Here is a 27930-nt window from a genome sequence, read left to right on the forward strand (position 1 = left end):
AAGACGTACTTTTTAACATGCATAATGTGTTAATTAAGAAATCATTTATTTTACTCTAAATTCTTTATACAAAATTCCAGTGTGTCAGTCCACTTCTTTAACCAGACTGAAATATCTCAGCAGCAACTGTATGGATCGCCATGATATTTTATTCTCAGCTGTGCTTTGGTTGTGCTACATAATTAAGTACTAATGTTAACCTGCTAAACAGAATTTTGGAATGACACTGTAACCATATTGTCATGTTGACATTTAGCTCAAAGCCTCTCTGTCCTAGTGTCGCTAGCAGGTCTCTATGGTCTCTTGAGCTTCACCACCTCATTCTTTATGCGATAAAACCTGAATCCAAGGTGCAAAATCAACTTTTTTGTCAACTAGTTACATGGATAGTGAATGTTCAGATTCTTCCAGCCAATTAATAGATTCCCATTGTTTTTGTTTTGGCTTGTGAGTGAAGTAAATCTACCACCCACTTGCATATTTTACCAGCATTTGGCTTGTGAATGGTGCTAATTTTGTACCCTGCTAACTGAATTCACTCTTTGTTTCCAGGGGAAAAAAGTCCCAAAATTCAGAAATGGCACAAAATGGAACAATAAGTTGCTGTTTGTAATGGCAACCGACAGGTTTTTTTCTGGTATTCATTTCTATCATCACAACTGATTACACAGTGTGAAGCCTTGGGCATGATGCACAGTTGTACAAATTGGGAGGAAATTTCTTTTCAGTATGAGTAACAACTTGCAAGACACATGGTTTATGCATTATTTTCTAATTTTATAAGCAATGTCAGCTAATGAAGTGTTCCTGCTGGCACAGGCAGAGAATTGAAGGGATTTGTTCGACTGCGTGTCTGTCTGTCTGCACTTCAAAGGCATGTATGTATCAGATACAGCGACCGGTCCAGGTTTCTTGGGGGTGCAGACAAGGTCAACAACATGTGCTATGACTACCAACCAGTCCCCTGCGGCTCCAGACTGTGTCTGTTACATTCCTTGCAAAACAGAACAAAACATGGTCACCCAGTTTGTTTTGGTAACCCGGAGCATGAAAACACATTAGTGCCTACAACAGGGGGCTTTAAATGCAAAGGTTGAGTTTCTTTAATGTGGTTTACAGCTCTGTGCCACCTTTGGCTGCCTTGTCTCACAGTGCTGGGGGCGCTGGCTGCTATACTAACTCAAAAAGCCCCTTTCCACCCTCATACACTTTCTATTTGGTCCTTTTACCTGGATCTTTCTTTGTCAGCGCACCCCTACATTTATTCTTCTTCTTTATCTGTCTCACCTATGCTTTGTTTACTCTCCTGTCTGCTTGTCGCTCTCATTACTCCTCATCTTTTTCCTCATCTCCTCCCACATTCATCTCTCTCTGTTCTATTTATTCCACTCTCTCAGTCTGCCTCTCTGCCCCTGTGTCTTAGGTCAGAGCATGGAAACAGATTCCCTTAAGTACCTGCTCTGGAATCTCCTCTGCGATGATAACTCCAGACCCTTTCCATGCAGAACTGGGAAAACAGTCAACCCAAACTCACATTTTCAGACGGAGAGAGAAAAAACAAGCCATTAAAGTGTTTTTGCAACCTTTGAAATGTAAATTATTGTCACTGATGGGGTCACCTCTTCACTCTAGGCATTCGTCAGAATATTTATGAGCATGTAATCTTGGAAAGCATACATTTGTGTATGGTTCAAATGAGGTGCTCGTAAATTACCGTAAGCTACCATAGCAGGAGACAGATGAGCTGTTGTCACCCAGATTTTCTTTATGCCACATTACTGCTCTGTCAGAGCTCAGTTCTTTATGTGATCTGGCTCTGATTGAACGCCGCACATCTGGTAACAGAGGACTGGTGTACTCATGGGCGGGCGGTGGGAGGTGACCGCCCCCCTTGGTGCATGTTCAAAAAAAAAAAAAGGCTGCAAAAGTGCCCTGTTGGATGCCTTTATGGTAGATAAAACATAAAGTGCCCTCTAGGAGTGTGATTATTGCCCACGCCTCCCAAATGGATAAAAAGCGATACAGTGCCATATAAACCTTGCACAGCAGCTGCATTCGTGTAATATCACCTGATCATCGAAGAAGAATCGCAAGATCAAGGTAGCACACAAAAATTCAGCTTATTAGGCTTGAAGTAACCTATTGCATTTGTTCGTATTTATGATTCTGGCTTCAATTGATCGGATTGGTTGTAGTTAGCCCGTGGTAGACGGCAATAAAAAGATAGTTCATCCAATCACCTGCCAAGTTTGTTTGTTTGTTTTTTAAAGTCCTGCCTTTTGACGCCTTCTCAGATGGTTGTGGGCAACAATCCATTTGGTGTGTTTGGTTGAACGAATACTTTCAAAAAAACATTTGCATATTATTGTAATTATCCACTGCATGTTACTTTGAATTGATGAGTAAAGCTTTGTTTTTCTGGCATGCCCCCATATTGACCAAAAAATCTGAAAAAGGAGAACATTCTGCATGAATCGAAGCCACTGGAGGTCATGTTTAACAACAGCAAAACTTAGATTGTTTGCAATTATTCCTAAACTCGTGGGTTTTTGCTAAAATGTTAAAATTTAAAACACTTCACAATGTTTTAGCAAAAATGCATGTGTTTGAGAAGTGTTGAGCATACGACTGGAAAAATAAGACTGCTTACTTTTTTGATTCTCCATTCACTATGAAGGCATGTGAGCAAAATAAAGTTTTCTTCATGAATTCAAGGCAAAGAATAGAGAGTACTTGTTATACAAATGATCATTTTGCAGAAGAGGTATTTTTTTTTTAATATAGGCTGCCCAACATAGAAAACTTTCTATGTGCTGTTGCTTCAACAAATGCAACCAGAGGTCGTTTTTTCCCCTGTCCGTGTTACTAAGAGAGCCTGTGTCCACCACTGTAACAGAGTGATGACACTGGAGTTAACCCCTGACCTCTCACCAACTAGGGTCATGTCCTCAGGGGAGTTTGAACTCTGCAACATGACAAGTAAGGGACGACCGTTAAGGAAAGGGAAAGTAGAAAATAAGATTTGTTGATTATTGCCACCTGGATTTTTCATTATTGCCTTTCATACAGTAGGCAATAAGTCTTAAAAGTTTATGTATGCTTAAATAGTTCTACATCATTAATCCTGAGAGCGACTGACTGATATATTGCTGCCATTCTGTGTGTGTATATAGGCACAGATATGTGCTTTCATGAGGATGAGAGACTGACACTCATGGAGGAAGAAGACTGATTTGGCCCCACGTGAAGATGGCGGTTGCGTCAGTAGGACTGGATCATCAGAACCCAATGAGGCCTTCCACCGTCTAACTCTGGCTATTCCCTGCTGCGCCATCAGTGAGTAATCTGTTTTCTGAGGCAGTATGGGAAAAAAGGATTCACATATTCATGTTCAGATTATTGCTGTTCTCACTTGACAGAGTTTGATAAAAGAAATTCATATCCTGCACCCAAGGCACTCATCACTAGATTCCTCCTTGTGTGTGGTACTGTGTTTGTTGTGACTGTGTCTGTGTTTCATGGAAAGATAAGCGTCCTTGGGGAGACACTGGAGGCTGGCGCACAATACAAGGCAAACAGCATCTAAACCTGTGGGATGATAGACTTTCCAGCTGCCCCCTGTGTTCAGTTGCTGCACTCTTTTCTTTCCCCCAGCCTCTGTTTGTATCTCACCAATGGCACTTAACGACTGCTTCCTTTTCCACTCAGCCCAAATAAAACATATTGATACAACCAATCGTATTTATGGAAAAAGTCAGCCGAGGGTGATGAAAGTGAGTCAAAGTGAAAGGATCACCCTTTGTTCTCATTATCTCTGAGGAGAAAGGAGTCATATCCAAATCAGATTTTCCATGAGGTATTTTCAGTGGCAAAGAGGAGGTTAAGTTTAGACAGAGCTCAGGCAGTGTTTTAGCTTTCATACAGGCCCTTGAAAGCCACAAAGCTGCTACAACTGCCCTTTGATGTTCCACTCCAGATATTATCTTGTAGTTAGACACAATGTATTATTTATTACTTGGCAAAATGCAATTAATCTGTTTTGATGAGAAGCGCAGAGATCAAGAACAATGATCGCGTTTTAAGTTCAGATCCTGTCGGCATCAAGGCAATGAAAAGAGCAGGTTTTCAAGGCAGCATGTGACAAAGAAATCACCCCTGAGTTTTTGACACGCAATGCCTTTATTAAAACTCATGTAGCCCTCCTCCGTGGCGTGGCCATTGAAATTTCCATGATTGTTGAAGACACACAGGTCTCCACCCTTGAGCGGATTTATTTTCACACATGCTGGGTGAGGTGTCTGCAATTCCTCCCCGCCCTGTCATTGTTTGTTCTGCTGTTAAGTGTGAATATGAGCAGAGGCCAGGCAGAAATATAGCCTTGTTTAAGGGCTTCTCTTGCTCTGCTGAGTGCCGTTTGCTGATGTCACACTAGCCCAACAGCTTTCCAGACGTCTGAGGTCCGCTGTGTTCATCAGCGGGGTGAGAAGCAGACCTTGAGGCTCTGCAGTTGTCCTCAGAGTCAGAACATTTGGCTGTATGATGTAAAAAAAAAAAAAAAATGCAGAAAAGGCATGCATTATTTCCCCTCATTCTAACATGACTTATTCATACATGCATAATGCACCAGAACAAGGTTCCAGACAGTTCTCAGCGCAATGCATTGGTGTTAATAGGTTAATAGTAGAATGCATTAAGTCTTTTTCTGTGTTGTGTTCAGCTAAATTGCAAAGGACGTGTGTGACCATGTTCTGTGAAGTCATAGCTGTGTTTTCTTGTACTGGTCTGTCTCTCTAATTACTCCTGCACTCATGTCTGATTTTTGCACACATACCTTTTGTCTAAATGTGGGCAACTCAGAACAGCGACTCTTTGATCACCTGGACGCACACCAATGACAATATGTTGAGATGAATGCAGACTTTCCAATATGTGCTCCATATTGACTTCAAACGGATGCACGTGTGATGAATTCCCTGTCCAGACGCTGAAGCATGCAGGGAATGAAATGGAAATCAAACTTAACACGGCATCATCTTGCGCCGTTGCAAAAAAACAGAGGCAAATATACAGTCATGAAAACAAATAATAGCTCCATTCCTCTTCCACATGAACCCTGTTGCTCCCATACACTCCTCCCAAATGAATCCCCCCCAAAGTGCTTAGCATCATCAGCATTCCCTGAACCAGCCGTGACTGCAGAGCACAACTGCATGACACGAGAGTCTCAGGGGTCAAATGAAATGCACACTCTAAGTGCCACTTCATCCTCAAGGCATAACAGTGAGCAGCAGCTCAAGAGCAAACTCAAATAACACCACATTGTGTCAGCCCATTGTGCTCCTCTCAACAGTTAATGGTGGTACACTGTGAATCCTTTTCGCACTTTTCTGCAGGCACGCATGACTTCTCCTCAAACAGGCTCTCCTCAAGCCCCTACTGTCTCTTTATGTAGACTACCACCAGGGCGGCATGGAATGCACCTCCACCACGCTCCGCTCACACACACCTCTGAGGCCAGGAGTCTGCCTCAACCTGCTGATATGGGCTGTTTGTGTTTTACTTTTACACAGGGGTAAATGTTTTGATTAAAAGGCCGTTACTATTTTGCTAGTCACAATGGCTTTGTAGTGGAGGGGGTTTGCTGCCGTGCTGATGGATGGATGGCCGCTCCCTGCCTCCAGTGAGCGGTTGAATGAGAGAGGAGCTGTCATCGCCCAGCTGCCGACACTGTTGCCTGAAGAGAGAGGGGAAGACAGAAGGGGGGCGGGGGGTCAGAGAGACCAGGAATTGGATGGAGAGCCAGCGACAGACGACGTGTTGAAGTGGGAGAAGATGTCAGGGAGAGGAGCAGGCCTTTTGAGAATGAGAGGAGAGAACATGTGTGATGGAATAGAGGAGGTCAGCACTGGGTGCAGCTCACCTCACGCCCCTATCCCAGAAGGCACTGCAGAGAGGGAGTCTGCATTACGTAAAGGCGGAGGAGCAGGTGGTGCTACGACGCCTGTGATCAACAGTCCTGCTGGGCTGTTAGAGTCCACAGTTAAATGCTCCAGTGACTCTGGGGTCCCATGACATGATGAAAAGTTTCACCGCAACCAGTAATGGGGAGACTATTACACCGGTTGTTACGCATTGTGTGGGATGGCCACGTCAGAGGATGACGCCATGTCGTAAATTTCCAGAACAAAAGGAAGCAGCATATCTCTGAAGGGACAGAAGTGGAATTATTGTGTGATATTAACGATGAGAGTTTCACACTCATAAACAGAGATCAGTGCTGATAGTGACATGAGCCATGTTTGTCTTTGTCTTAATATCAGTTTAATGCCCAGCTGTTTTTTTCTTGTCTTATAGGACAACAATGAGCAATAAAAACACAAGTCTATGTTCACACAAGCTAAATACCAGTCTAATTGGACACCATGATTTTCACACAAACTCACATTCAGCCTCTGTTTGCTTTGATGCCGATTTCAAAACTTAAAAAGTGGGATGAGCAATGCCAATTAGATTATGTTAAACTAACATTTGACTGTTGCCATATTTGTCTTGAAATTTGAGATTCTCTAAAAGTACATGATTTAAAGTGTGTTGTAAACTGCTTGGATGATGTCTGCAGCAGCAAGGAAGCAAGTTATTGGTGTCACAGTGCCTCCCATTGGTGACTTTTGCAAAGTGCATCGAGGTTGTTTCACACCAAAATGTGTTAGTGTTCATTTAAACTAACACAGGCATAAATAAACTGGGTCATTATATGGCAAACTGAGTTGCTTGGTATTTCCTATTAGTGAACACAGGGGGTAAACTGATGCTTAGTGAGCCACTTTATAATCCTTACCAAATTCTTTTAACTCACTGTTGGGAGTCTGCAACAGCAGCTATCCAGCTCTCCAACAACACCAAGTTACCTACTGTATCTTCAATACCAACTAGGGATGGTCCAAATGACCAATTTCAATGACGTTTGCCCGGAAGTTTAAACTTAGACTTGTCAACTCTTCTAAAAGTAAAAAAAAAAAAAAACACTCAACAAAGGGTCAAAATTGAGCACATTTTTTGTCTAAAATATTGCATATGTAAGACCCATTGGAAATTATTAATCACATTTTTCAATAACCACTTTACACTGTGTTTTATGAGTAAATCATTAAATAAACATTTGAAAAATGACATTTCTTTTAAAATAAATCTTTAGGAGGTGTGCCTAAAGTTACATAATTTTCATTGGGTGAACACAGTTGCATAGCAAACAGCCTGTTATGTAGGAAAAAAGACATCATTATTCATTTGTAATTTAAATGTTTATAGATATAATAATAATAATTTTAATAATAAGTTTGATCAACTAGTGTTTCTGGTGCTTAGTAGCAATGGTATCAACTTTTATATAAATCTGACGTCAGAGAAGCTCTCGGTACAACAACATGTGAGTATGGACACAGTTATACCAGCAGCTTTGACAGAACCATGATTTAGTCTTATATAGTGTGTAACATACTACACTATAACATTGTAACCTGTTTAATACTTGAATCTGAACATGTACAAGGCCTTCATCTGAGAGTATCTTAACCCTCAGACATCCTGGAGCCTCTTCACATGCCTGCATGTGGACACTGAAGGACACTCAGGCCTTTCTAAATACTAAACCACGACCATGGATAAAAAAGTACTTTTATGCCTATTGTTATACATAATGAAATTCACATGATTTCATAGGATTTTTTTATGACAGACCTGCACTATGCTGCAATATACTCAGCTGTTATTATAATATATCCAAGCTGATGCCAGACATCAGTATGATGTCAGAAAGATGCTGGACTCTTATGGCAGACAGACGCTGGATTTAGGTTTAAATGAAAATTGAGTTGATGATATTTTATTGTAATTCCACATTGTAGGGATGTTAACATTACGGCATTGTTAGATTTTGGTCTGTATACCTTACAACTCAATGTCATCATTCTGTGTCAAGATGACATTTGCATGAGAAGTTTGGAAGATGCTGCATTTTGGTCACCCAACAATACAACGTAAAATCAGTCAGATATCAACATCATCTGTCATCAGTATTCTACGTCAAATTGACCTTGGCGTCAAATGTTCTGACACTGAAATTTGGCCACCCAACGTAACAGCCTAATTTCAGCCAAATATCAAAATCAAACAATGTTGGTGGCCTAAGATCTCAGAAAGTCATTACAAATATCATTGAAAAATGTGTCAGAAAAAGAGGTCACAGTGTGTGCATTTTTTCCTGTGAAGCCCAGAATCATATATAAATAATAATAATAATAATAATAATAATAATAATAATAATAATAATAATACATTGGATTTATATAGCACCTTTCAAGGACTTAAGGTCACTTTACAAAAAAAAAGGGTCGGGGTGGCTCCCTAAATTGACACTCAGTCATCAAAACTTTGGGAACCCCTTATCTAAGAGTCTCTGTTTCAAAATGCTCTAAAATGGTCGGTTTAGCTATTAAGTTTCTAAAAATGTATCCTTGGGGTAATTTCCCCCAGACGCCAAACAGCAACCTCCGAGGCTGAAAAATGAAACCAAAGAGCCAAAAGCTGCAGAAATAAACATGTTTACAACCCATTAATACCAATACTATGACTACATATATATATATATCTATATATATATATATATATATATAGATATATATATATATATATTCACATATTCTTGCTAATAAAAACATATTAAACAATCTTTTGTTGTTTAGAACACATTTCTCACCCTGCTTGCATTGCTGTTACACTATTCCTGTTATTTTCTGTCTTTACTGGAACACATTTATTCCCATATTATATACAACATGTTGAATTTGTTTGCAAGCACCCATTTGCACTTTTCTTTTCTTTTTTTAAATGCATATTTGATGCATCTTGTTTCTGTTTGTTTCTGTAATGCACAAAATGACCCCCCAGTGTCATTAAAGGTTAATTTAATCAAGTCAAATCTAAAAATTGAGCTGTTAAAGTGTGTAAACTGGGGAATGCAGGGATGAAAGTAACTCAGTGCAGAAGTGTCACATTAAAATCAAACACTAAACAAGCCAAGATGATGTCGTTCACAGAGAGTTTAATTGAGAAGGTGAACATCAGTCTTAATGTTAAAAGTAAATGAACTGCTGCAGTCTTCATGGCTTATACTCAAAGAATGTTGATCCAATTTTGCTCTTGGGAGGGCGAAACAATTAGGTGATTTTTTTTTGTGTGTGTGTGGCATGCAGAGATTTTGACAAGAATCCAGCTGGTTGCGTAACCTACAAATTAAGCACACCGGAGTAAACAAGAGCACTTAATTGAAAAAGTGTTGTTAATGTTAAATCAGTCCACAGTCCAGCTGGGGACCTGTGTTGCCTGTTGTCCTCCATCTCTCTCCCCTCATTTCTTATCAGCTCTCTGCAGTCTCATAAATCATTATCACATATTTATGTAAACCTAAAAAAAAAATGGTTGAACTGTAATATTGAAACTAAGTAATGTGGCTGATTAAGGTAAACTGACCAATTACAACCTTGAAATAAAATCTTCAAGATGTAGAAACATCTCCACCACAACCCTCCTGAGTGTTAAGCCGTGGTCCATAGGATTTTACATGGAAGATCTTACTTTTTTGGTTTGGAGAGTAATACCAGAACTCATATAGCGAACATAATACATTTGGGACGATAGGAAAGGATTATTTTCTGTATGCTTGTGCCACAGAGTAAACTGTCACATGTAATTTAGGTGGAGTCAAATCATTTAATGTCTAAGACATAAGTTCAAGACACTGACTTGTGAGCTCCTAAAAAGATAAGCCTACAAATAATTCAGTGTCTTAAATTTATCTTTGCGTTACTACTTTTTATTTTTAACTTTTGAAAACTAAATATAATTCAGCCACTGTTTTTAATATTTATAACTCTTTATGTGTATATTTATTTGTTAAATTAAAAACATCCTGTGGTTGACATGAGTGTTATGCTGTAATCCAAGATGTTTTTTGTTCTTAATTTCTTAAATAATTTGGGGTCTGTGGTTCATGATGGTTCTCCCCTGATGTCGCTCCATTTCCCTTTGTTCTACTTTTGTTCTTGAGATGTTTATTTTATAGATCTGTGAATCTCTCTTTAACATTGGCTTTCGCCTTATCCCCGTTAAACCCCTATGTATTACGTGATGAAATTGTTTGGTACTGGTATAAAGTGCTTCCTGATTGTATATGTTTTTCTGTATTCATTGTGTCCCGTCCCCTTTTTATGTATTTTATGTCAGGTATGACTTTCCTTCATATGCCTCACAGTGCCCCTTAACTACAAACTACAATTAGAAAAAACTAAAACTACAATTCCCAGGAGGTGGAGCCTCTACAACCAGGGTTGTACACAGGTGTGTTGCATGCTGCCAATGATTAAACTGGGATTTGTTACTTTCACCTGCCTGTCCACTGTTGCTTCATGTATGTGCTGATGAAGGTCTGATCGACTGAAAACTCAGAGTGAAACACTGCACAGACGTAAGTGTGCTGACATCATTTCTTCCTCTGTGGTGAGTCAAAATATCTTTTGTGAAAAGGCCTGATATAGACATATGACTGTCTGCTTTGACAATGTGATGTTTGTGATGCATCTTACTCTCAGTTCAGTTGGAGGCTTCAACTGACTGGAAATACCAAGGATGATACTGTGGATAATTTCTTTGTCTGATTTTTTTCTCTGTTAATAAATACATAACTTTCTGTTCCCTACATTTTAGCCTTTTTAGTGCTAAGGGGGTTTTCTTTATTTACTGGAGGAGAGAGCTGACAGGGGTATGACTTTTTTTTGTTCTTTTTTGACCCTGCTCTAAACAGATATTTTTCCTTGAGTCTCTCTGAGTGAAAATGCATGACCCTCCCTCCATCATAAAAAAAGTTGTTAGATTTTGAAAACTTTAAAAACTTAAAAACTTGAAAGTTAAATGTTGAATTTCTGGAATTGAAGAAAGCAGTGTTCTTTCACTCTTGTTTTGCATGCTGGTTGCCAAGGGGTTTTTTTTTTTCATAATATACACCTTAAAAAAATGTTAAAAGATACAAATACACATATAGAAGATGTTGGGAAATTTGTGGGTAGGGCCATTTTACTTAATTTGAAAGGACATTATTCTCCTTTCAAGCAAAGATGTTAAGTTGTAGACAACCACCATCCCGTAGAGGGGGAAATCCTGCCTCAAACTAGTATTTAGTTTGATGTTTTGGTATATAGTCCTATATGACTTTATATAGTTCATATCTACATATTGTAGTAGTACAGAATTGTAGTTTCAACAGCTTGCTAATGTTATTAGCTAGCTAGCTAGAAATCTCTAGCTAGCTAGCATTGCTAGCTATCAAGACATAGCCAACATTGTTTTGAAAGTTTTCTGGAGGAAGATATCCTGAGATTAAAAACCCCCTGAAACAATTAGTCTAAAGAAAGGCTAAGATGCTTTTAGATAATTCATTTATGAGTTTGGGTTTTAGTTTAGTTAAGTTAGATTTTCATTTCTGATGCTACAACAAGAAGAGCAAATCTACAAATTTATTTCTCTTTACAATGTGTTGGTTTATACATCATCATTCTGCACATGCTAAACTTATATGCAAATATATAGACAAAAAACCCTCCTTCCCAAATGCTTGAAAAGTTATTTGACACCTCCCTATGCGCATCAACCCCGATTCTCCCATAAATAACCAACAGTCCCTTAGTATGTGTACTTCAATAAACAGGTCACATTAAGGTATTCATATTCTGTAATAAATGATCACTTTAACCAACAAGCTGGGAATTAAATTTAAATAAACCTATTAAGGTGAATAGATTAATCTCGTGTAATTAACTGCACATACCTTGCACATGTATATAAAAAAAATCTATTTTATTCTATTTTTATTGCTTTGAATAGTGAGTTGATTGGTTCTTCTGGTTCAAAACACTTCATTGCGTTGCTGACTGCGTATAAACATGCATATGACAAATACAGGAATCAGATCTGATCTGATCTGTCGCATGGATGTACTATAAGATCTGTCGCTGTAAACAATCAGCTGGTCTGGCTCCTGGAGTGCGGTGAATCGCTCCCTGATATCATCGATGAATAAATCCCAGGAATGGTAGTGGAGCGCAGAAACGAGCAGCGGCGAGCTGGAATATGGCTCTCTCCAGAGGTTTGAGATGCTGTCAAAGGGTTTTCTCCTGGATACCTGTCCTTATAATAACCTCCGTGGTATTGTGGTCATACTACGCCTACGTCTTTGAGCTATGTCTTTGTAAGTATGAGGAACTGAGTCCGTCTGTTGTGATTTTTTTTCATTTTTTAATCTGGAGACATCGCAGATTGCCGCACAGCAGTGTTGACTAAAATTACGTTAAACACAGAGCAGGAGCTAGCAGACTAGGCGGAAGTGGTTTTGGGTGTGTGCTTTTATTTAACGCAATATTGAGCATTTAAAAAAGTGAGACGTATTTTAATTTCTTGTTGTCCCTTAGAGGTTCGTGTTTACTCCGTGTTTATTAAAAGAGTGACTGATGTTGCTATCCTTAGCTAAAACCTGTCAATCTGGCTAACGTTAGTCGTGTTAGCCGGTAACGTAAACTGTTAATTGTTGTCCCTCTTTTAATAATCAAACTAATGTCAGTGATCACAGTTAGCCTCACTGTTACTAGTCTCTGGCATCTTCCTTGTGTTATTATTAAGCCATATCTTTGTTTTTTTTCAGTTACACTCACCAACACGTTGGAAAAAGGTGAGTTAAGCACTATTTTTTGTGTGCCACAAACGGTGTGCGCTACTCAACAACACATTACGTCAACAGTGTGGTAGTTTTGTAAAAATATTGTGCCTGTTTTTTACATTTCAGTGGCCTATCTACTGGTATTTCATGTTTGTTTTGTGATGTTCTCATGGACCTACTGGAAGTCCATATTTACCCCACCTGCATCACCATGCAAAAAGGTAAACTGAACTGTTAAAAATGACAGGTTCAACATAATCTTATAAAATTTAGTATGCCATACATAATAAGCCTTTAATGTAAAGCAAACTTGCTGTTGATTATGATGTCTATCTGTTGTAGTTTCAGCTGTCATACTCAGACAAACAGAGATACGAGATGGAGGAGAGGCCAGATGCTCAAAAACAAATCCTGGTTGAGATCGCAAAGAAGCTGCCCATCTTTTCTCGAGCTCAGTCTGGAGGTAAATTATCCTGTCAAGCAATTTACATTTTTCTGTGCAAGGATATGGTTTCATAAGGAACTATTCACTTATTTTACACATCTCAAAACTATGGGAGTTGCAAGGCAGGTACATTAGCCACAGTCTGTCATCTCACACATAATCTGTGTGCGCTGAAAAGAAGCAAGCAAGGACAATTAGCTTTGTGTCTGTTCCTGAGCATCCCCATCCACAGCAATCAGCCAATGCATTTCTTTCATTAGTGCTGATTGCTTAGTTCTAGGCTACAGGAAGTATGTGAAGGGTAAGATCAGCTCACATGTCATTCATTCAACTGGCCATCCTGTTGTCTGTAGCTATCAGGTTCTGCGACCGCTGCCAGGTACTGAAGCCTGACCGCTGTCACCACTGCTCAGTCTGTGAAACGTAAGTCACTCTTTCCTCCTCAAACCAGTCATCTAGAGAGATTGCCGCAGGCAAGGGGATATTTGTTGGCCTGGGACTGTTGTGATAATTAGAAGGTGTTGCTTTGCTGGCACACAATCTCTTAGAAAGATTATCCTAAAGATCAATCAGAGCAGAGGTTCACCAACAGGAATTATATGGCTGTCATGTACATGTAAAGAATGTTGTATTAAAAGTTTGAGGCTTATGATTTTACAAATTGTGCTTAGGGTGTTTTGTGCTTTAACATAGCTGCTGTATCAAAATGATATGCAGAAACAAAATATGTTTTTCTTTTAAAGATGTGTCTTGAAGATGGACCATCACTGTCCCTGGTAAGTATAATCCCAGCCTGTATTTCCATGTTTGGGAAATGTATGCATAAAGTTTGCTCTGACACCAGAATTTCTTATCTTTTTCTTTCAGGGTAAACAACTGTGTTGGCTTTTCCAACTACAAGTTTTTCCTGCTTTTCCTCTCCTACTCCATGCTGTACTGTGTATTCATTGCAGCAACAGTCTTTCAGTATTTCCTCAAATTCTGGGTGGTGAGTGTCATCAGACTAAATTATCACTCAAGCTTAACATCTGATTTTGGAGTCATATGACAAATTGAATTTGAGTTTCTCACAGTCGGCACTGTTGAATTTCACAATAACAGAAAACTAAACCCTGTGTCATGAGTCATACCCTTTTAAAGCCCACCTTTTTCTCAAGTTTCTCGTTCTCCTGTTTCTCTCTCCCAGGGGGACTTGCCAAATGGGCCTGCAAAGTTCCATGTCCTGTTCCTCATGTTTGTGGCGCTCATGTTCTTTGTCAGTCTCATGTTCCTCTTTGGCTACCACTGTTGGTTGGTGGCCAAGAACAGATCCACTTTAGGTGAGGATTTACATATTTATCAGCGAACCTATTAGATTCTGCTCATTAAACTGCTCTTTCACTACCTGTCATTTAGGCAGATGAATTATTTGCAAGGAAGTCTTGAAGTGTCATGAATGTAGGCTGTTTTTAAAACACGATGTAGAGAATTTAAAACATGTTCTGATTATTTTTTCCTTTTCCAGAGGCCTTTTCAGCTCCAGTATTTGTCACTGGACCAGACAGAAATGGCTTCAATGTTGGCATACGCAGAAACCTGCAGCAGGTGTTTGGAGAGGATCGAAGGCTTTGGTTCATCCCTGTCTTCACAAGGTGAGTTTGTGACAGCAAATTAAAGTTGCATCTCAAAGATTTCCATATTTTCTCTCTGATGGCACCTATTGCAGAAAAAAACACACCAAGCAGTGTCGAAAGTGCAGCCTGCAGCGAGCTGCCGTGCAATATGATTCTGCGGTGAAGTGCGGCCAAACTAAAAATTTGAGATAGTTTAACTTTTAGCTGCGCATTGCTGCCAGGGAATACCAACAACCAATCAATAAACAGAGTCCTGTTTCTCATGTGACATGTTGAACTATGTTACAAAGAATTTAGTTCTTCCTAAAGTACATGAAAACGTCTCCCAGCTGCAGAAATAATATAATTATTACGACAAGAAGTACTTTAATGCTGCTTGATGTGTTAATGGTGATAAGTAGTGTTTTTGGATCTCACATTCCAAATGTCCAAACAGTGTCACTTGTGGATACTCAATTGTTTTTGAAATTTCAAGGTTTGTTTGTCCGGCCATAGCAACAATGCACTTACAACTCCAGCAAAGACTTGGAAAATAATCAGTATGCTGCTTCAGACACAAGTGAGGAGAATGTCGCCACAGACATGATGTTTATAATACTGCAAATGCAAAGGCTTTCATCACATGGCCATAGGCTCAGACACCATTGTGCTACCTTAATTGATGATAGTGACTGAAAACATTTATTTAAATGAAAATCTCAGAGATCTTTAAAATGCATGATAAACTGATTCTCCTCCCCTCACTCATCTTTCAGTGGTGCTGCTCCCTATGCATTTTGAATGCACCTGTGTTCTTGAATATTCTTGTAAATAACATTTGGTTTGCAGTAGACACACAATTATAATACTGAGGCATGAACACTAAACTGTGTAACTTCAATGTAATAGTCATTAAAAAGGCAGGAAGAACAGAGTTGTTTTACATGTTGCAGGGTCTGAGATAGTGAACAAAATGTAGCATGAGGGATTGGATCAGTGGATGGGATGAATGGTCATAGTTCCTTAACTAGCTTCCATTTTCTTTTGTGCATTTTGCATGTCAGCCAAGGGAACGGCCACTACTTCCCCTTGAAGAATCGGAGTTCTGAGTCCCACAACCCCTTATTAGCTAATGAGGACATGTGGGAGGAGTCGGATGATGGCTCTGAGGACGGAAGCCTGGGTGAGTCATTTTAATTTTGTCATATGCATATTTATACTTCCACATATTCTCTGTAGTTCCCAGAATTCAAACAGCTCTTTAATATCTTGAAACTAAAATCATATACCTTCTGAACTGCATATAATATATACAGTATGTATACATATATTTTACTTTTTCAAGTTTAAAAAATAGATGGCATTCGCAATGTTGCCTGATAAACTGGATCAGTATTTCCCAGTAGCAGAGTGTTAAAGGTGTGTCTAACCTCAGTTACTCTACTATTTTTGGTTTTTCACTTAACATTTAATCCATGAAAAGTATGTATTTCAAACCTTTGATAAACTCCGATAAGGGTTATTGGTACAAACAGAAAAACTGAATTTTAACTGTGCTCTGAATTGTTGTTCTAATAATTTTTAATGGGTTTTGTCTTGCCTCTCAGTGCTTCTGTAGACACTGTGGTTGTATTTGCTAACAAATGCCTTTTCCAAGTACCACAATATAAACATGGTGTATTTAGCTTTGTTAAAAAGAGTTGAATGTGAAGGCGCACAGGTGCAAAACTTAATGAGTCTCTTGAGCTGCCTAATGACCCACTATAAGCACCATAATCTTAATAGCATAACCAGTCCTGCTAAAGAGGTTATCAAGACACAGTAAGAAATGCATTACCAAACCAAATAGTTGCACTTGTTTTCACATAAAGTGAGAAGCGTTATTATTATAATTGGTGTTTTGCTGCAGCCCAAACTTTAGCAGTTAGGAGGTCACACTTTGTCACATTGGATTAAAAAAAGGCTCAGAAATGTGATTTTGAAACAAACAAAAGCGTTTGTGTTCAAGCTGGTTTTAAAATTCAGTAACCTGGTGGCACCTCAGTCCCCCTGCAGAACGGTTTGCTGTGTTTAGATTCTACTATTCTATTCTGCTACCACCTGGTGGTCACATGCAACACGTTAACTACTGTATGAGCTCAATCAGTTGCAACAAACAAATAATGCATGCTGAAATGTCTTTTTTCCCCCCTTTCATTACAGCTGAGGACCGGGACCCCTCTGTTACCATAGAGATGGAGGAGTAGCAATTTTAATGTAAGGACAATTAACACAGGTACAGAGTATGTACATTAACATTGCACACATTGTGTACCATGAGGCAAATGCATTCCAAATCAAGTGGATGTTCAAACACTATAAAAAATCAGAAGGGGGCCAAACATGTGGATGAAAGCCTGCTTTTGGATTGTCATTGCCACTTAAATGTGTGTGTTTTACATAATGATGAATAGAGCAACTCAGTGGACAACCAATAGCATCACCTCTTCTCTGATGGACAAGAGTATCAGTATGATTCTGAAAAAAACTTGTCAAATATTACCTTGCTTACAAAAAGGCAACTGCTATTTACCATGGGTCATATATGTATTCCCGTGGTTGTTCATCTCAAGATACTGGCTTCTGTGAGGTTATAAATAACTGTAAAGTGGGAAGCTTCTGTCTGGCACTGTACTGCCTCTATTTCACTGTTGGGCCTTGAGTTTACAGTGTTGCACCTTTTTAGCTTGCTCTGTGCAGAGTATCTAAATTGACACCCATAATGCTCCAGAGGTCTCTTGCAGTGATTCAGTTGTCTGGCCCCTACTAGTCTGGGACTTGAAGCATATGAACATAAGATTTTACTTTACTTTTTACAAAGAACATAAGCGTATTCTAATACCTGATTTAACCTCCGCCTTATTGATATATTTATTCTTGTGTTTGGGGAGTCTGTTTCTCCTAGAATGTATCTAGCACCCTGCTTGTGAATACACTGTGCCAACATTTTGGGCACCTATTTACAGAAAAACCTTTCATATTATGCTTGAAGGGAATATTTTACCCCCCAAATGACCAATATCATTAACTACTCACTCAGGCTGCACAATTATAACAATAAATTTAACCAATACTGAGATCACAATTATTCATTTGCACTTTTGCATTTAAATGGAGCCATGCTTTTACTTTTATGTTTTGCTACATTACTGCTAATGTAATTATGCAAACTAGTTTTTTCTTCACCCGAACCTAGGGCATCTCTGAGAAGCAAAACTATGTAAATAACATTGTTACAAAACTTTTTACCCAGAATTGAATCGTGGTACGTGTGTAGTGGCATGACAGCTCTTCAAAAGTGGAGGCTGGCTGTTAGTTCAGGAAGCTCCTGATTTTATATGCACCGAAGTTTTCTTTGAGCGGAGCATGCATTTTAAAAGTCCGCATCACAGTCACTCATATTATTAAATTATGGGAAGCTAAAACTGTTATCATGATTAATATTTGATTGAATCCTGCAGCCCTATTAATCACCCTGCGTTGCATTGAATTTGTGAAAAAGAAGTCACATAATAACACAAAGTAACTGATCAGGGCAGTAGTAGATCAGCAGCTCCTGTGTTCAGCAAGGATAAATTAATGTTTTTGTCGATGTAGTCTGGCTTTGAAGAGAGCATTGATAATTTTCACTTTCAGGTCAGTTCTCCATCAGAAAGAACCAGCTCTTTGGACAGTACTGAGCATGCAACTTGATAAATGAGACTTAAGATTATACCTCAAGAGTAATGTGAGAGTTTGTAAACTGACTTTTTGATATATTTTTGTTGTTTTTAAAAAGCGGATCCCTATGACTTCAAATCATCAATGATTTTCTCAGTTTCTGGATTCTTGTTCACCATGGAAACATGCAAAAAAAAAACTTTTTTTCTCTGCAATTCAATGTCACAGAGCGAGTAATTGATGTACAAATGGTCAGTTTGTGGGTGAAGTATTCCTTAAATAGAGTACTTCAGCATTTTATCAAGTTAAAATGCCATTACCGATGACAGTAATAAAAACAAAACTAGCATACATCTGTAGCTGTGGTTCACAGCTGCAGCTCATTGGTTGAGATTGCGACATTATTTTCAAGCACAGAGTATTAATGGCAGACTTAATATAATATTTATCATTTTTCAGTGGAGTCATATCCTGAATATATACTGTATATCATGACTGGAGTTATGTTGGATACATGGCTGATAAAAAAAATGCAGTGATTAGTTTGGTTTTAAGGTTTGGGATGACCATATGAGACATACTGTGATAGATATATTTTTAAAATGATCAATTATCAATATCAATGTTGTTTTCTACCGCATAATCCATCCTAAGAATGGTAAGACTTCTATGTGGTTGCAGAGTGATAGGAAAGTGAATTTCATCAAAGGCACAAAACCATTTGTAGGAGAGGACATAGGTTCTTCTGTGTCTGTTTTGATCGTTTTAAACATGCAGATAACTGTACATACATATATATATATATATATATATATATATATATAAATATATATATATATATATATATATATATATATATATATATATATATATATATATATATAAAATGACTGATTCTCATCCACTGGTTGGCAGAGATCAGCGACCTTCTGCAATATGATGTTCTGTATTTTTTTCTACCTGCGTTGATGTATTTTGAAATTTTTTAATACCAATGAAACAGACTCTCCTCGTTGAGACTGTTTGGTTTATGGACTTGTGTGTTAAGTTGAAAACCATTTCTGTACACCCATTTATTTAGTATGTATGTATGAATGAAAAGTTAAGCTTTTATCAAACCTCAATGCTGTTTCATCCTCAACTTCATCAGATCTTATTTTCTATGTTGGGACAGCCAAATCAAATGCTGCTTATGTCTGAGAAATCTACAACCTACAGAAATCATTTAATAATTCAAACTGATGTTTTTATCTGAGGTATGAGTCAGCGTTTGAAAGCATGTATAAAGCATTAGGAAAGATGTGGTTGTTAAGTGTCTCATGTCGTCTAGTGTCTATTGTTACGATCTTCCACTTTCTTTCCCTGTGTATTGAGTTTGCTGATTCATAACTGCTGCAGGCGGTGTCTGTATATTTTGCTCCATCAAGTGACACTTAAAATAAACTATTGAAGCAATGTGCTTTTATCAAATAGTAGGATATTTATAAAATGAAGATGACAAATGATACCCAGTTTGCAGACAGGAGTTCAATGTTGCTCGAGTGCATACAGTATGGTCCTTTTCGAATTGTCTTTGGAGTACGTGATTTGTGGCACTTCCCTTGTTAAACACCTCTAAACCACCAAAAGTACTGATGCCGTTTCATTTGCTGTCTTTTAACAAATATAAATTCTTTATTTACCATCAGTTGTAACATGCAAAATAAAATGATCCAAGTTGAACTCTTCACAAGGTTCAGTTTTGCCGTCTTTCTTAAGCATGAGCACACAGCAAAAACAAGCCAAAAAAAGATAATAAATACAGTCAGATTGATTGTTTTGTATCAGTTTAGGAACTTTGGAGAGAAAGTAGCAGTATTTGGCACAACAAGGAGAACATGAGATACATTTAAATAAACAGGACAAAATATACTGAAAACAATCTGCAGATCATGTTCCTCGGGTTGTCCTCTGTTTAGTCAGTGCCAAAGTACCTCTGTCCAAAATGTGTCGGGGCCACTGGGTGAACCTCTGTAGTTAAAATGGTGATATCTGGGAATTCCTGGATTATAGATTTGGCTCCTAGGAGAAAAGGAAAAACACTTAGATGAAGGGTTTAAATATATAATAAGAAATCCAGCAACATGGCTGCTGTTTGAAATAAAAATAGTGGTTGAAAGTGATATAAAAGCAACACGAGAAACTAACGTATATAAACATGTATTTGTATTTATTGAACTATAAATGCCGTTGTCATGGACAGTGTGCTACTTACTGGCATTTTACCACCCCAACATCCTCTCAGCATGATGCCACTTGTTGGAATAGTGAAAATGTGTTAACATGCCCTTCAGATTTAAATATTTCTTGTGTTAAAGCGGAAATTTCAGTTCAATGATGGCACTAAGAGAAAGGTCAAGGGGTTTAAAAAAACATTAGAAATCCTTCTTTGGTAAACCATGAATATCCACTTTAAATGTCATGGCAGTCTGGTGAGTGGTAGATGGAGAGAAAACTATTGCAGGACCCCAAATTACCCTATAATTTTAAATTTTTCGTTTAAAACGTCACTTTTTACTAGAACAATTTAAAAAATAATCTGCCTTATTCACTCATTTAAAACCATAATTGGTTGAACTGCTGAGCCAGATCAGCAGTGGCACTGAGCGGCATTGTGGTCAGTATATTGTATGAAGACACAGATACAGCAGGCACTGTAGTGGAGAGGAGATTGGAGATCAAGTGTGTGATCTGGTGGGTAAACAAAAGTAAATTGGTGATGAGCTGCAGTTGCTGTGAACTGGCTGTGGTGGTATACCGTGAGGCGTGGAGAAGAGGCTGAGGAGGATAATATGTCTGGGCTGGACTCCGTGCTCTATCAGCACCCTCACCGCCTCAATCACAGTGTTCCCGGTACCTGCAGACAGAGCATTTTGAGATGATTTTGAAATTTGTCTCACATTGCAAAGTGTTAACAAAGGCACTTTAATTACAGAAACAGTGTGTTAATTTGAAACGTGCTCACTCAGTTTTAGAACGTATCAAATTAATAAAGCACCACTATTTTAAAACAAATAACGGTAATAATTAAGTCATGATTCTCGAAATCCACGATTCAATTTGAGTTTCTCTTTTGCTATGCTAATTTTAGACTATTGCATCCCGATCACCAGATCGTTGGTTTCACGCATAGACTGTAAAAATAATAGAAGAAGCTACCGTGATGTCACAGATTGGCTCATGCAATCTGTTTTTCAGCCTCAGGTTTGGTATTTTGGCTGTCACCATTGAAGTTGTAACAAGCTACCAGAGCCTTGCTTCACTTCCACTTGTGTAGTGTAGCGTAGTTTCTGTCAACGACTCGTTGGTTGTCTAACTCGTGGGAAAGACTAAATGTTGCCACACTGTTAACTTCAATGTTAGAGGAGAAATTTCCAGTTCTGTTGTTTTTCTGTCATCCCTGACTCCGGCAATGGCTACAAGAGGCGGGTTTCCATTACACATTAATGCAAAAATTAAGCAATAATTTTGAAATGTTGATAAAACACAATTGCGAGATGACTGCGTTTCCATTAAGTGATGTTATGAAAATTCTTCTCTTGTGTTAACGTTCCAGGAAGCACAGCGAAGAATGTTCAAAACATTAGCAGGTTTATTTCTATTGCAGCCACTGCAACGGCCATGTATGAAGAATTTCTGGGAGGAGATACTCCATGATTTCATAGAGGAACTGTTGATTCCAAACTTCCAGATGATCTGCTCAACTTTTGAAAAGTTATGCGATGCAATAACACCTCTTGTAGCGCCTGCTGCATCATGCCCGAGGGAGCCAGTTTCTACCTGCAAGCGCAATTTCCATTGCAATTTTAGAAAATATGGCTTTCTCGAATCACCTGAAATATGATCTCATGCGAACTTTTTTGCCATAAATGGGAGTTTATTCTAAATTGCTGTGTTTTCATTAGCCGTATTTTATATTTGCAATTTCAATTTGTTTGCAATTGTGCCTAGTGTCTGCAAAAGTGCAGCACCAGGGTACTGGTTTGCTATGCTGTATCATCTCTGAAGAAGTTTTATTTTTCCAACGCAAGTAGGCGGGGTTGAGATAAAAAAAACAAAAAAACTTGCTGATCCTGATTTTGATTTTCGCTGATCAAAAGTGAAAAGTGCATTTAGATCAATTTTCGAATTATAATCAAAATTGTAACACGCCTTGTTTGAGTTGACTGCACGTTACTTATGTATTATGTTAGCATTTGAAAAAGGTACTGAGCTGTGTGCTGATCGAACTGCTTGTAAGTCTGGGCACTTGGCAGTCTGTCATTACTGACCCTTTTAGCATGCATCAGTGTAACCATGTGTTCCATCACTCTTGACATAATAAAACATACCATCGACCTGGCTTCGTCGCTGTCATATTTTTTGAAAAACGGAGTGCAGACAAATGCTGCTTTGTGACATTGGGAAACCGGGGCTATTAAGATACTATTTTTGTTGGCCGTCATTATGCTATTCAGCAGCTTGGTGGCTATCTCCCATGCAGTGTATAATTTCCCCCATGAGAGCTATAATTATCAGAACAGTGTGAATGGGCCGGTATGATGTGGAAATGCAGACTTGGCGCTGAAGGTCAACTCAAGGGAGATTTCTCAAAATGAATAAATACATGAAACCGGTTTTACATTTGCACAAAAATGGACATCTCTTGACATTGACATGCTGCCGGAGTCATCAGTTAGATAAACTGCGCTCAGCTCTGTTACTTACTAAGGATTGGGTACATGAGCAGCACTTTTCTTCTGTATACATCTGGAGGGAACTTAGCGTAGTAGACCTTGGCTTTCTGTGTCTCCTCATCACTCTGGATGAGGATCTTGCCGATGCGGATGGAGCGGCAGCAGTCCCTGAGACCCTGCTCCATGGCCTCACCTGTGAGGAGACACAGAAAACAATTGGGATTGCAATGTTGTCTATTTAAATATATTCATACTTTGGAGCATTGCATCAATAGCCTTGCGCCAACATGTGATTGTGTATGACTATGGTCATTGCAATGACAATCAGACATAGATGTCAAACATAAGCTTGAATGCCTTATTTTTATGCACCATATATAAGGGATGGACAGCCACAGAGGGTCTTTGTTATAATATCACACTGTTTTTTTGCAGTACCTTATCTGTTTACATGTAGAGCACTGTGATAAAATCAAGCAGCCTGGAAATGAAGCCAATGCTTAAGTGCCAAAAGCTGCAGTTTCCTCTAATGGCCACTAGAGGCTGACTCCAAAAGAGAGTCAGTCTCCTTAAACACCCATGTTAATGTGCTCAACTTAAGAGTAGAAACAACAACAACAAAAAAAAATTGGTTTTGGTCTGTAAAGGTAATTTCAACATTCATGACAACTGTACAGGGGATGTATTTTTATGCATTTAGGGCCCAAAGCCAGGCATATTTAAGGGCAGGGCGAGTCCTCACTACTAACTGAGTCAGATCCACCCCTAGCACCTCCAAAGCTCCACCCTCTCATCAAAATATGGCCACTTCTGGCTCCAAAGAGCCAAGATGGCGATGATCGAAATGTCGCACTTGAGACTTCAGATCTGTATTGTCTTTAGGATGTAGTATTTGGGCTTCACTGTTTGTCCAACGGGCCTACATTTTACATTTCTGCCCCTTGCATTACTGTCATGAAAAAGGATAATATAGGTTTTGCAATATCTATATTAGGTTTTGCATTTGACAGCGATAAGAGCCTCATTAAATCTGACGGAGAAAGAAAGTGATAGTTCCGCAAAGTAGAGACTTGCCCCATGTAACATTATTCTAGTGTATTATTTAGTATTCAAATGATTGATCAGTGTCACTGAGAGAAAAGACCTGACTGCTGATAAGAAGTTAATGATCCTGAGCACACAATAGCCTGATCTGATGAATATGTGCTGAACAGAATGTAGCACGACTGCACAGTCGTCATAAATCAAATATGCATGGAAGACATGATACACGCCCTTACAGAAACTCTAATTTGCTGGGTAGGCTATGGCAGGTTTTACTTACCACTTCTCATTATGCTGACTCCACAGTTGCCTCTTTCAAACTTGACACCTTCATACTTGTAGCCTGAGGGGGAAAATGATGTAGGAACATTCACAAATGTAGCTGCTCGGTCATACATGCAGGAGGTAAAGCACCTGATGGGAGCACTGGACTTATTTATCAATGATGTTATTATAATTGGTCAGCTCTATTCAGCCTGCTCTTCCATGCTGGAGCTCATATTCTTCAAATGGCACAAGAGACAGAGGTCCTCACCTGTTGGTGTGGTCACAGTGCACTCTGAGTAGGGGAGCTGATTCAAACCCTCTTCAACTACTAGTCTGATCTGTTATTGGAGAAAGCAAAAGCTTACAGTTTGTATACAAACACATACAGTATGTAGTATTCAGTCATGATCTTACCAGTCGATCAGCACAAAACACAAAGTCTCCTCTGCTGGTTGTCCTGAAAATATGAAGATTAACATTTGATTAGATAGTTCACAATGAAAGCACCAAACCCACTTTTTCCTTCCTGTTACGGTACATAAATTTATCGTATTGCTACAGGGCATTTATTCTGTTACAGTAATCTCTTAAATTTAAGTTGATTGCTGATTGGGGTCCTTCCTCTGTAAGGTAAGGTCAAATGACACTATCTATGCAAAAAAAAACTGTCTTAATTATACTAATTGTATACTTCTTGAGGGTTTTTAAAATTGTGTAGTTGAAATTATCATTTATTATGACAATGAATAAAAAAGCGTAACTAACCTTTTTAACATCCAGTTTCCTGTAATTTTGCCTTTAATTGGTTGGAAAATCATTTTACTCCAGACTGTTTTGACAGTATCACGTATGCTGCATGCCTATATTATATGAGCTTGTTCCAGATCTGCATTGAAGCTATATAATGTTCACACTGAGTGAAATATTCAAACTGCATCATTCCATCAAATGGAAATATTTCACCAAGTTTCCCCCAGCATTCATCCTGACACATGAGATCTTATTGTAAACTTTGAGATGTCCAATGGAAATTGACATGAAGTTTTATGGGTTTGATGGCTGTTTGGCTGCACAGCATGACTGTGTATTGTCTTGCCCTAATGGCCAGACAATGGGATTGTAGAGGCTAAATCGGATGAGTCACCTTCCCTGTATGATCAATACTAATGTTTGATTAGGTCAACATCAGCGCTGATACCCATCAGATAGATATACTACTTTACACAACGCAACAGACCTACATGTTATTCAAAATTAGGGCCAGATTATATAACAGTAAACTGTATTACTGATAAAGTCAGATGTGACTAAACTGTATAGGATTATAGTTATGATACAGCTTGAATTTAGCCTTTTCCTACAATTTAAACCAGCTTAAAAATGAATTGCAATAAAATTCTCTATGTAATCACCTAACATCTTGTTTGAAACCACTTAGGCACTGTTCATTATTTATTGAGGGAAAGGCATGTCAAATTTTTTAAGCACTGGGGAGGGACTTTTGGATTTTATTTTAGTATTTTCTTATTCATTTTAAATACTCTCTAAACCCCTAAACCCAACGGCAGGCTCAAAAGGCATGTTGTTAATAGGAATGCATAATGCTGTATTTTTGTTATTATCCGATATGCAAATATTTTCGGACTTATTTTTGCCAACTGCTGATGCCAATAACGATATCTAATCATGATGGCCCCCTGGTGACAGATGCAGACATAAGGTACAGTGCTTTTCAAATTATATACATTCACTCGACAAAGCAATAAAAATGATTTAACCTGGGTTACATGTAAAACATTCCATATTTATTCTTATGTAACAACTTTTAAACAAAACTGTAAATTTCATCCCACATTAACAGGCTTGGATGATGCTCTCCTTAAGACAAATTTGACAACAGCCAAAACCAGGGCAAATTGTACCTTTTGTACCCATTTCAACTAATTAGTTAAATAAATCATCTTGTTGGCCTGTCAAAATTAGTTAAGCACCAATGCTTTTTATGCCGTTATCTGGCGAAAATATTATTATTTTTTGAAATAGCTCAATTACTGAATTTATCATAGCAATAACCTGTAATAGCATAAATATCGTTGGATTTTTACGTTTCTGTGAGTAAACATAACCAAATCTAAGCTTAAAATAATTTATCAAAATCACTTTATTCCGTGTCTCACTTAAAATTTCACCAAAATAAATACATTTAAAAAATTAAAAATCTTGCACCATAGTAATAGGTCATGCGTTTTCCCCTAGTCACTCAGGGAGGCTCAAGGAAAAAACATTTGTAGCTCTGGGGAGGGTCAAGATAAAAAAAGAAATTACACACCCCAGACACGACCCCCTGTGATAAAAAAAAACTAACAGTCCCTTGGGTATTGTCTCATACATACTTTATTCTGCAGCACCAGATTTGTTGTGGTCTGTATGCCAAGATAGGAAAGCAGTAAGGACTCACTTGTCTCTGATTATGGTCTGTAATTCACGGATCTGGTCATTCAAGGGGAGCAGTTTAAGCTGAGGTCCCAGGTTATGTTGGCTGTCGGACAGTGTGGCGGCATCAGTGGGTTCAGAGTTGGACAGCACTGCAGGCACACTGCCGCCGCCGCCGCCGCCGCTGCTGCTGCTGTTTGCAAAACGCACTTGCTTCATTGGGTGCTCCTGGCCACTGTTGACATTGTTCAGTTGCTGATTGTGGCATGGCATCCTGAGTGCGAGATTTCTTTTAAAACTGTGCTAAAGTCAGATAACGTTTCTTGACCAAGCGACCTAGATTAAGCTGTCTGACAAAGAAGACAACGTGCTCTTCCTTTAGCTTCGGCTGCTGTTATGAAAAAAAAGAAATCCCCGAATCACGCAGCTACTACACAGACAACAACCGCTACGACCACATTCACAAACCTTTAAATACTCAGTCGAGTCCAGTTAAAACCAAACAAGCTGCTGGTAATTCGTCAGAAGTGTAACGTTGTGTCAGGCTTGTAAGCTAGCTTTGACACTGACAGCAGTGGCGAAGACAGGATATGACGTCAATCCGGCGTGTTGATTTACCGCCTTCCTCCTTAGGCAACATGGCGCCGATGTTGGTACCGCTGAAATGCGGCTTTCACTTTCAAAAAAGAAAATTAGCGCTTCTCATCCGGCAAACGAGCTCTTATCACATTTGGAATAAAAGTCGCAGTGAAAATTTGACGGACCATAAACGCCAGAGTACATATGAGGTGAGCGGAGGAGCCGACAGGCTGGAGAGGACACAGGGATTTTTGGGTGACAGTCAGCACGCAAGGGCAGAGATGATGGAAAGTGTTACTAACTTTTAAAAGTTAGAGTTAATTATTTGGTCACTTTGTGTGAAAGGGCGGTTGATGCCACATAAATACAATGTTAGTCAACCAGCTGCTAACT

General features: G+C 38.7%; 3 protein-coding genes and 1 long non-coding RNA gene across 8 annotated transcripts in view; 3 read left to right on the forward strand and 1 right to left on the reverse strand.

Annotated features, from left to right (window-relative positions):
• Positions 1 to 4183, forward strand: part of LOC148188940 (uncharacterized) — a 29019-nt gene extending 24836 nt beyond the window's left edge. The window contains exons 3-4 of the long non-coding RNA XR_015777135.1: positions 3174 to 3336; positions 3527 to 4183. This is a non-coding gene — a long non-coding RNA (uncharacterized LOC148188940). The remainder of the gene's footprint in view (positions 1 to 3173; positions 3337 to 3526) is intronic.
• Positions 4184 to 10402: 6219 nt separating this feature from the next.
• On the forward strand, positions 10403 to 17315 carry zdhhc15b (zDHHC palmitoyltransferase 15b). Of its 3 annotated transcripts, none has more exons than XM_088081204.1 (11): positions 10403 to 10522; positions 12749 to 12775; positions 12890 to 12984; positions 13106 to 13226; positions 13562 to 13631; positions 13952 to 13984; positions 14076 to 14196; positions 14395 to 14527; positions 14713 to 14839; positions 15865 to 15983; positions 17003 to 17315. In XM_088081204.1, the coding sequence occupies exons 3-11, from the start codon at positions 12925 to 12927 to the stop codon at positions 17044 to 17046; spliced, it is 828 nt and encodes a 275-aa protein (XP_087937330.1). In that variant the 5' UTR covers positions 10403 to 10522; positions 12749 to 12775; positions 12890 to 12924; the 3' UTR covers positions 17047 to 17315. The 3 variants fall into 3 exon arrangements, with proteins under 3 accessions (XP_087937330.1, XP_042349605.1, XP_042349604.1); XM_042493671.2 differs by having other exon boundaries at positions 10417 to 10554; XM_042493670.2 differs by lacking the exon at positions 10403 to 10522 and adding an exon at positions 12133 to 12298.
• Positions 17316 to 20139: 2824 nt separating this feature from the next.
• On the reverse strand, positions 20140 to 27564 carry uprt (uracil phosphoribosyltransferase (FUR1) homolog (S. cerevisiae)). 3 transcript variants are annotated; one of them, XM_088081206.1, is made up of 8 exons: positions 27427 to 27564; positions 26984 to 27193; positions 24940 to 24982; positions 24794 to 24863; positions 24539 to 24601; positions 23246 to 23407; positions 21297 to 21395; positions 20140 to 20560 (listed from the first exon to the last, which is right to left on the reverse strand). In XM_088081206.1, exons 2-8 carry the CDS (start codon positions 27175 to 27177, stop codon positions 20454 to 20456), a joined length of 738 nt encoding a protein of 245 aa, XP_087937332.1. In that variant the 5' UTR covers positions 27178 to 27193; positions 27427 to 27564; the 3' UTR covers positions 20140 to 20453. The 3 variants fall into 3 exon arrangements, with proteins under 3 accessions (XP_087937332.1, XP_042349620.2, XP_087937331.1); XM_042493686.2 differs by having other exon boundaries at positions 26984 to 27232; XM_088081205.1 differs by having other exon boundaries at positions 26984 to 27515.
• The window catches only part of abcb7 (ATP binding cassette subfamily B member 7), a 31436-nt gene continuing 31054 nt past the window's right edge, over positions 27549 to 27930 (forward strand). Inside the window, exon 1 of the mRNA XM_042493685.2 lies at positions 27549 to 27746. Coding sequence (XP_042349619.2) covers positions 27549 to 27746 — 198 coding nt within the window. The remainder of the gene's footprint in view (positions 27747 to 27930) is intronic.

This window comes from Plectropomus leopardus, chromosome 8 (genome assembly GCF_026936395.1).
Source record: "Plectropomus leopardus strain MGB_pleo_1.0 chromosome 8, ASM2693639v1, whole genome shotgun sequence".
Lineage (NCBI taxonomy): Eukaryota > Metazoa > Chordata > Actinopteri > Perciformes > Serranidae > Plectropomus > Plectropomus leopardus.

What these genes read in the sequence shown, in the direction of transcription:
- zdhhc15b (XM_042493670.2), top strand. Translation starts at nt 12,181, where the DNA reads ATGGCTCTCTCCAGAGGTTTGAGATGCTGTCAAAGGGTTTTCTCCTGG. An exon ending in TTCTCGAGCTCAGTCTGGAG is followed by an intron (nt 13,227 to 13,561) that starts GTAAATTATCCT and finishes TGTTGTCTGTAG; the next exon opens with CTATCAGGTTCTGCGACCGC. An exon ending in CAAGAACAGATCCACTTTAG is followed by an intron (nt 14,528 to 14,712) that starts GTGAGGATTTAC and finishes TTCCTTTTCCAG; the next exon opens with AGGCCTTTTCAGCTCCAGTA.
- uprt (XM_042493686.2), bottom strand. Translation starts at nt 27,231, where the DNA reads ATGCCATGCCACAATCAGCAACTGAACAATGTCAACAGTGGCCAGGAG. An exon ending in TGTTTTGTGCTGATCGACTG is followed by an intron (nt 24,864 to 24,939) that starts GTAAGATCATGA and finishes CTCCAATAACAG; the next exon opens with ATCAGACTAGTAGTTGAAGA. An exon ending in CACTGTGACCACACCAACAG is followed by an intron (nt 24,602 to 24,793) that starts GTGAGGACCTCT and finishes TTTCCCCCTCAG; the next exon opens with GCTACAAGTATGAAGGTGTC.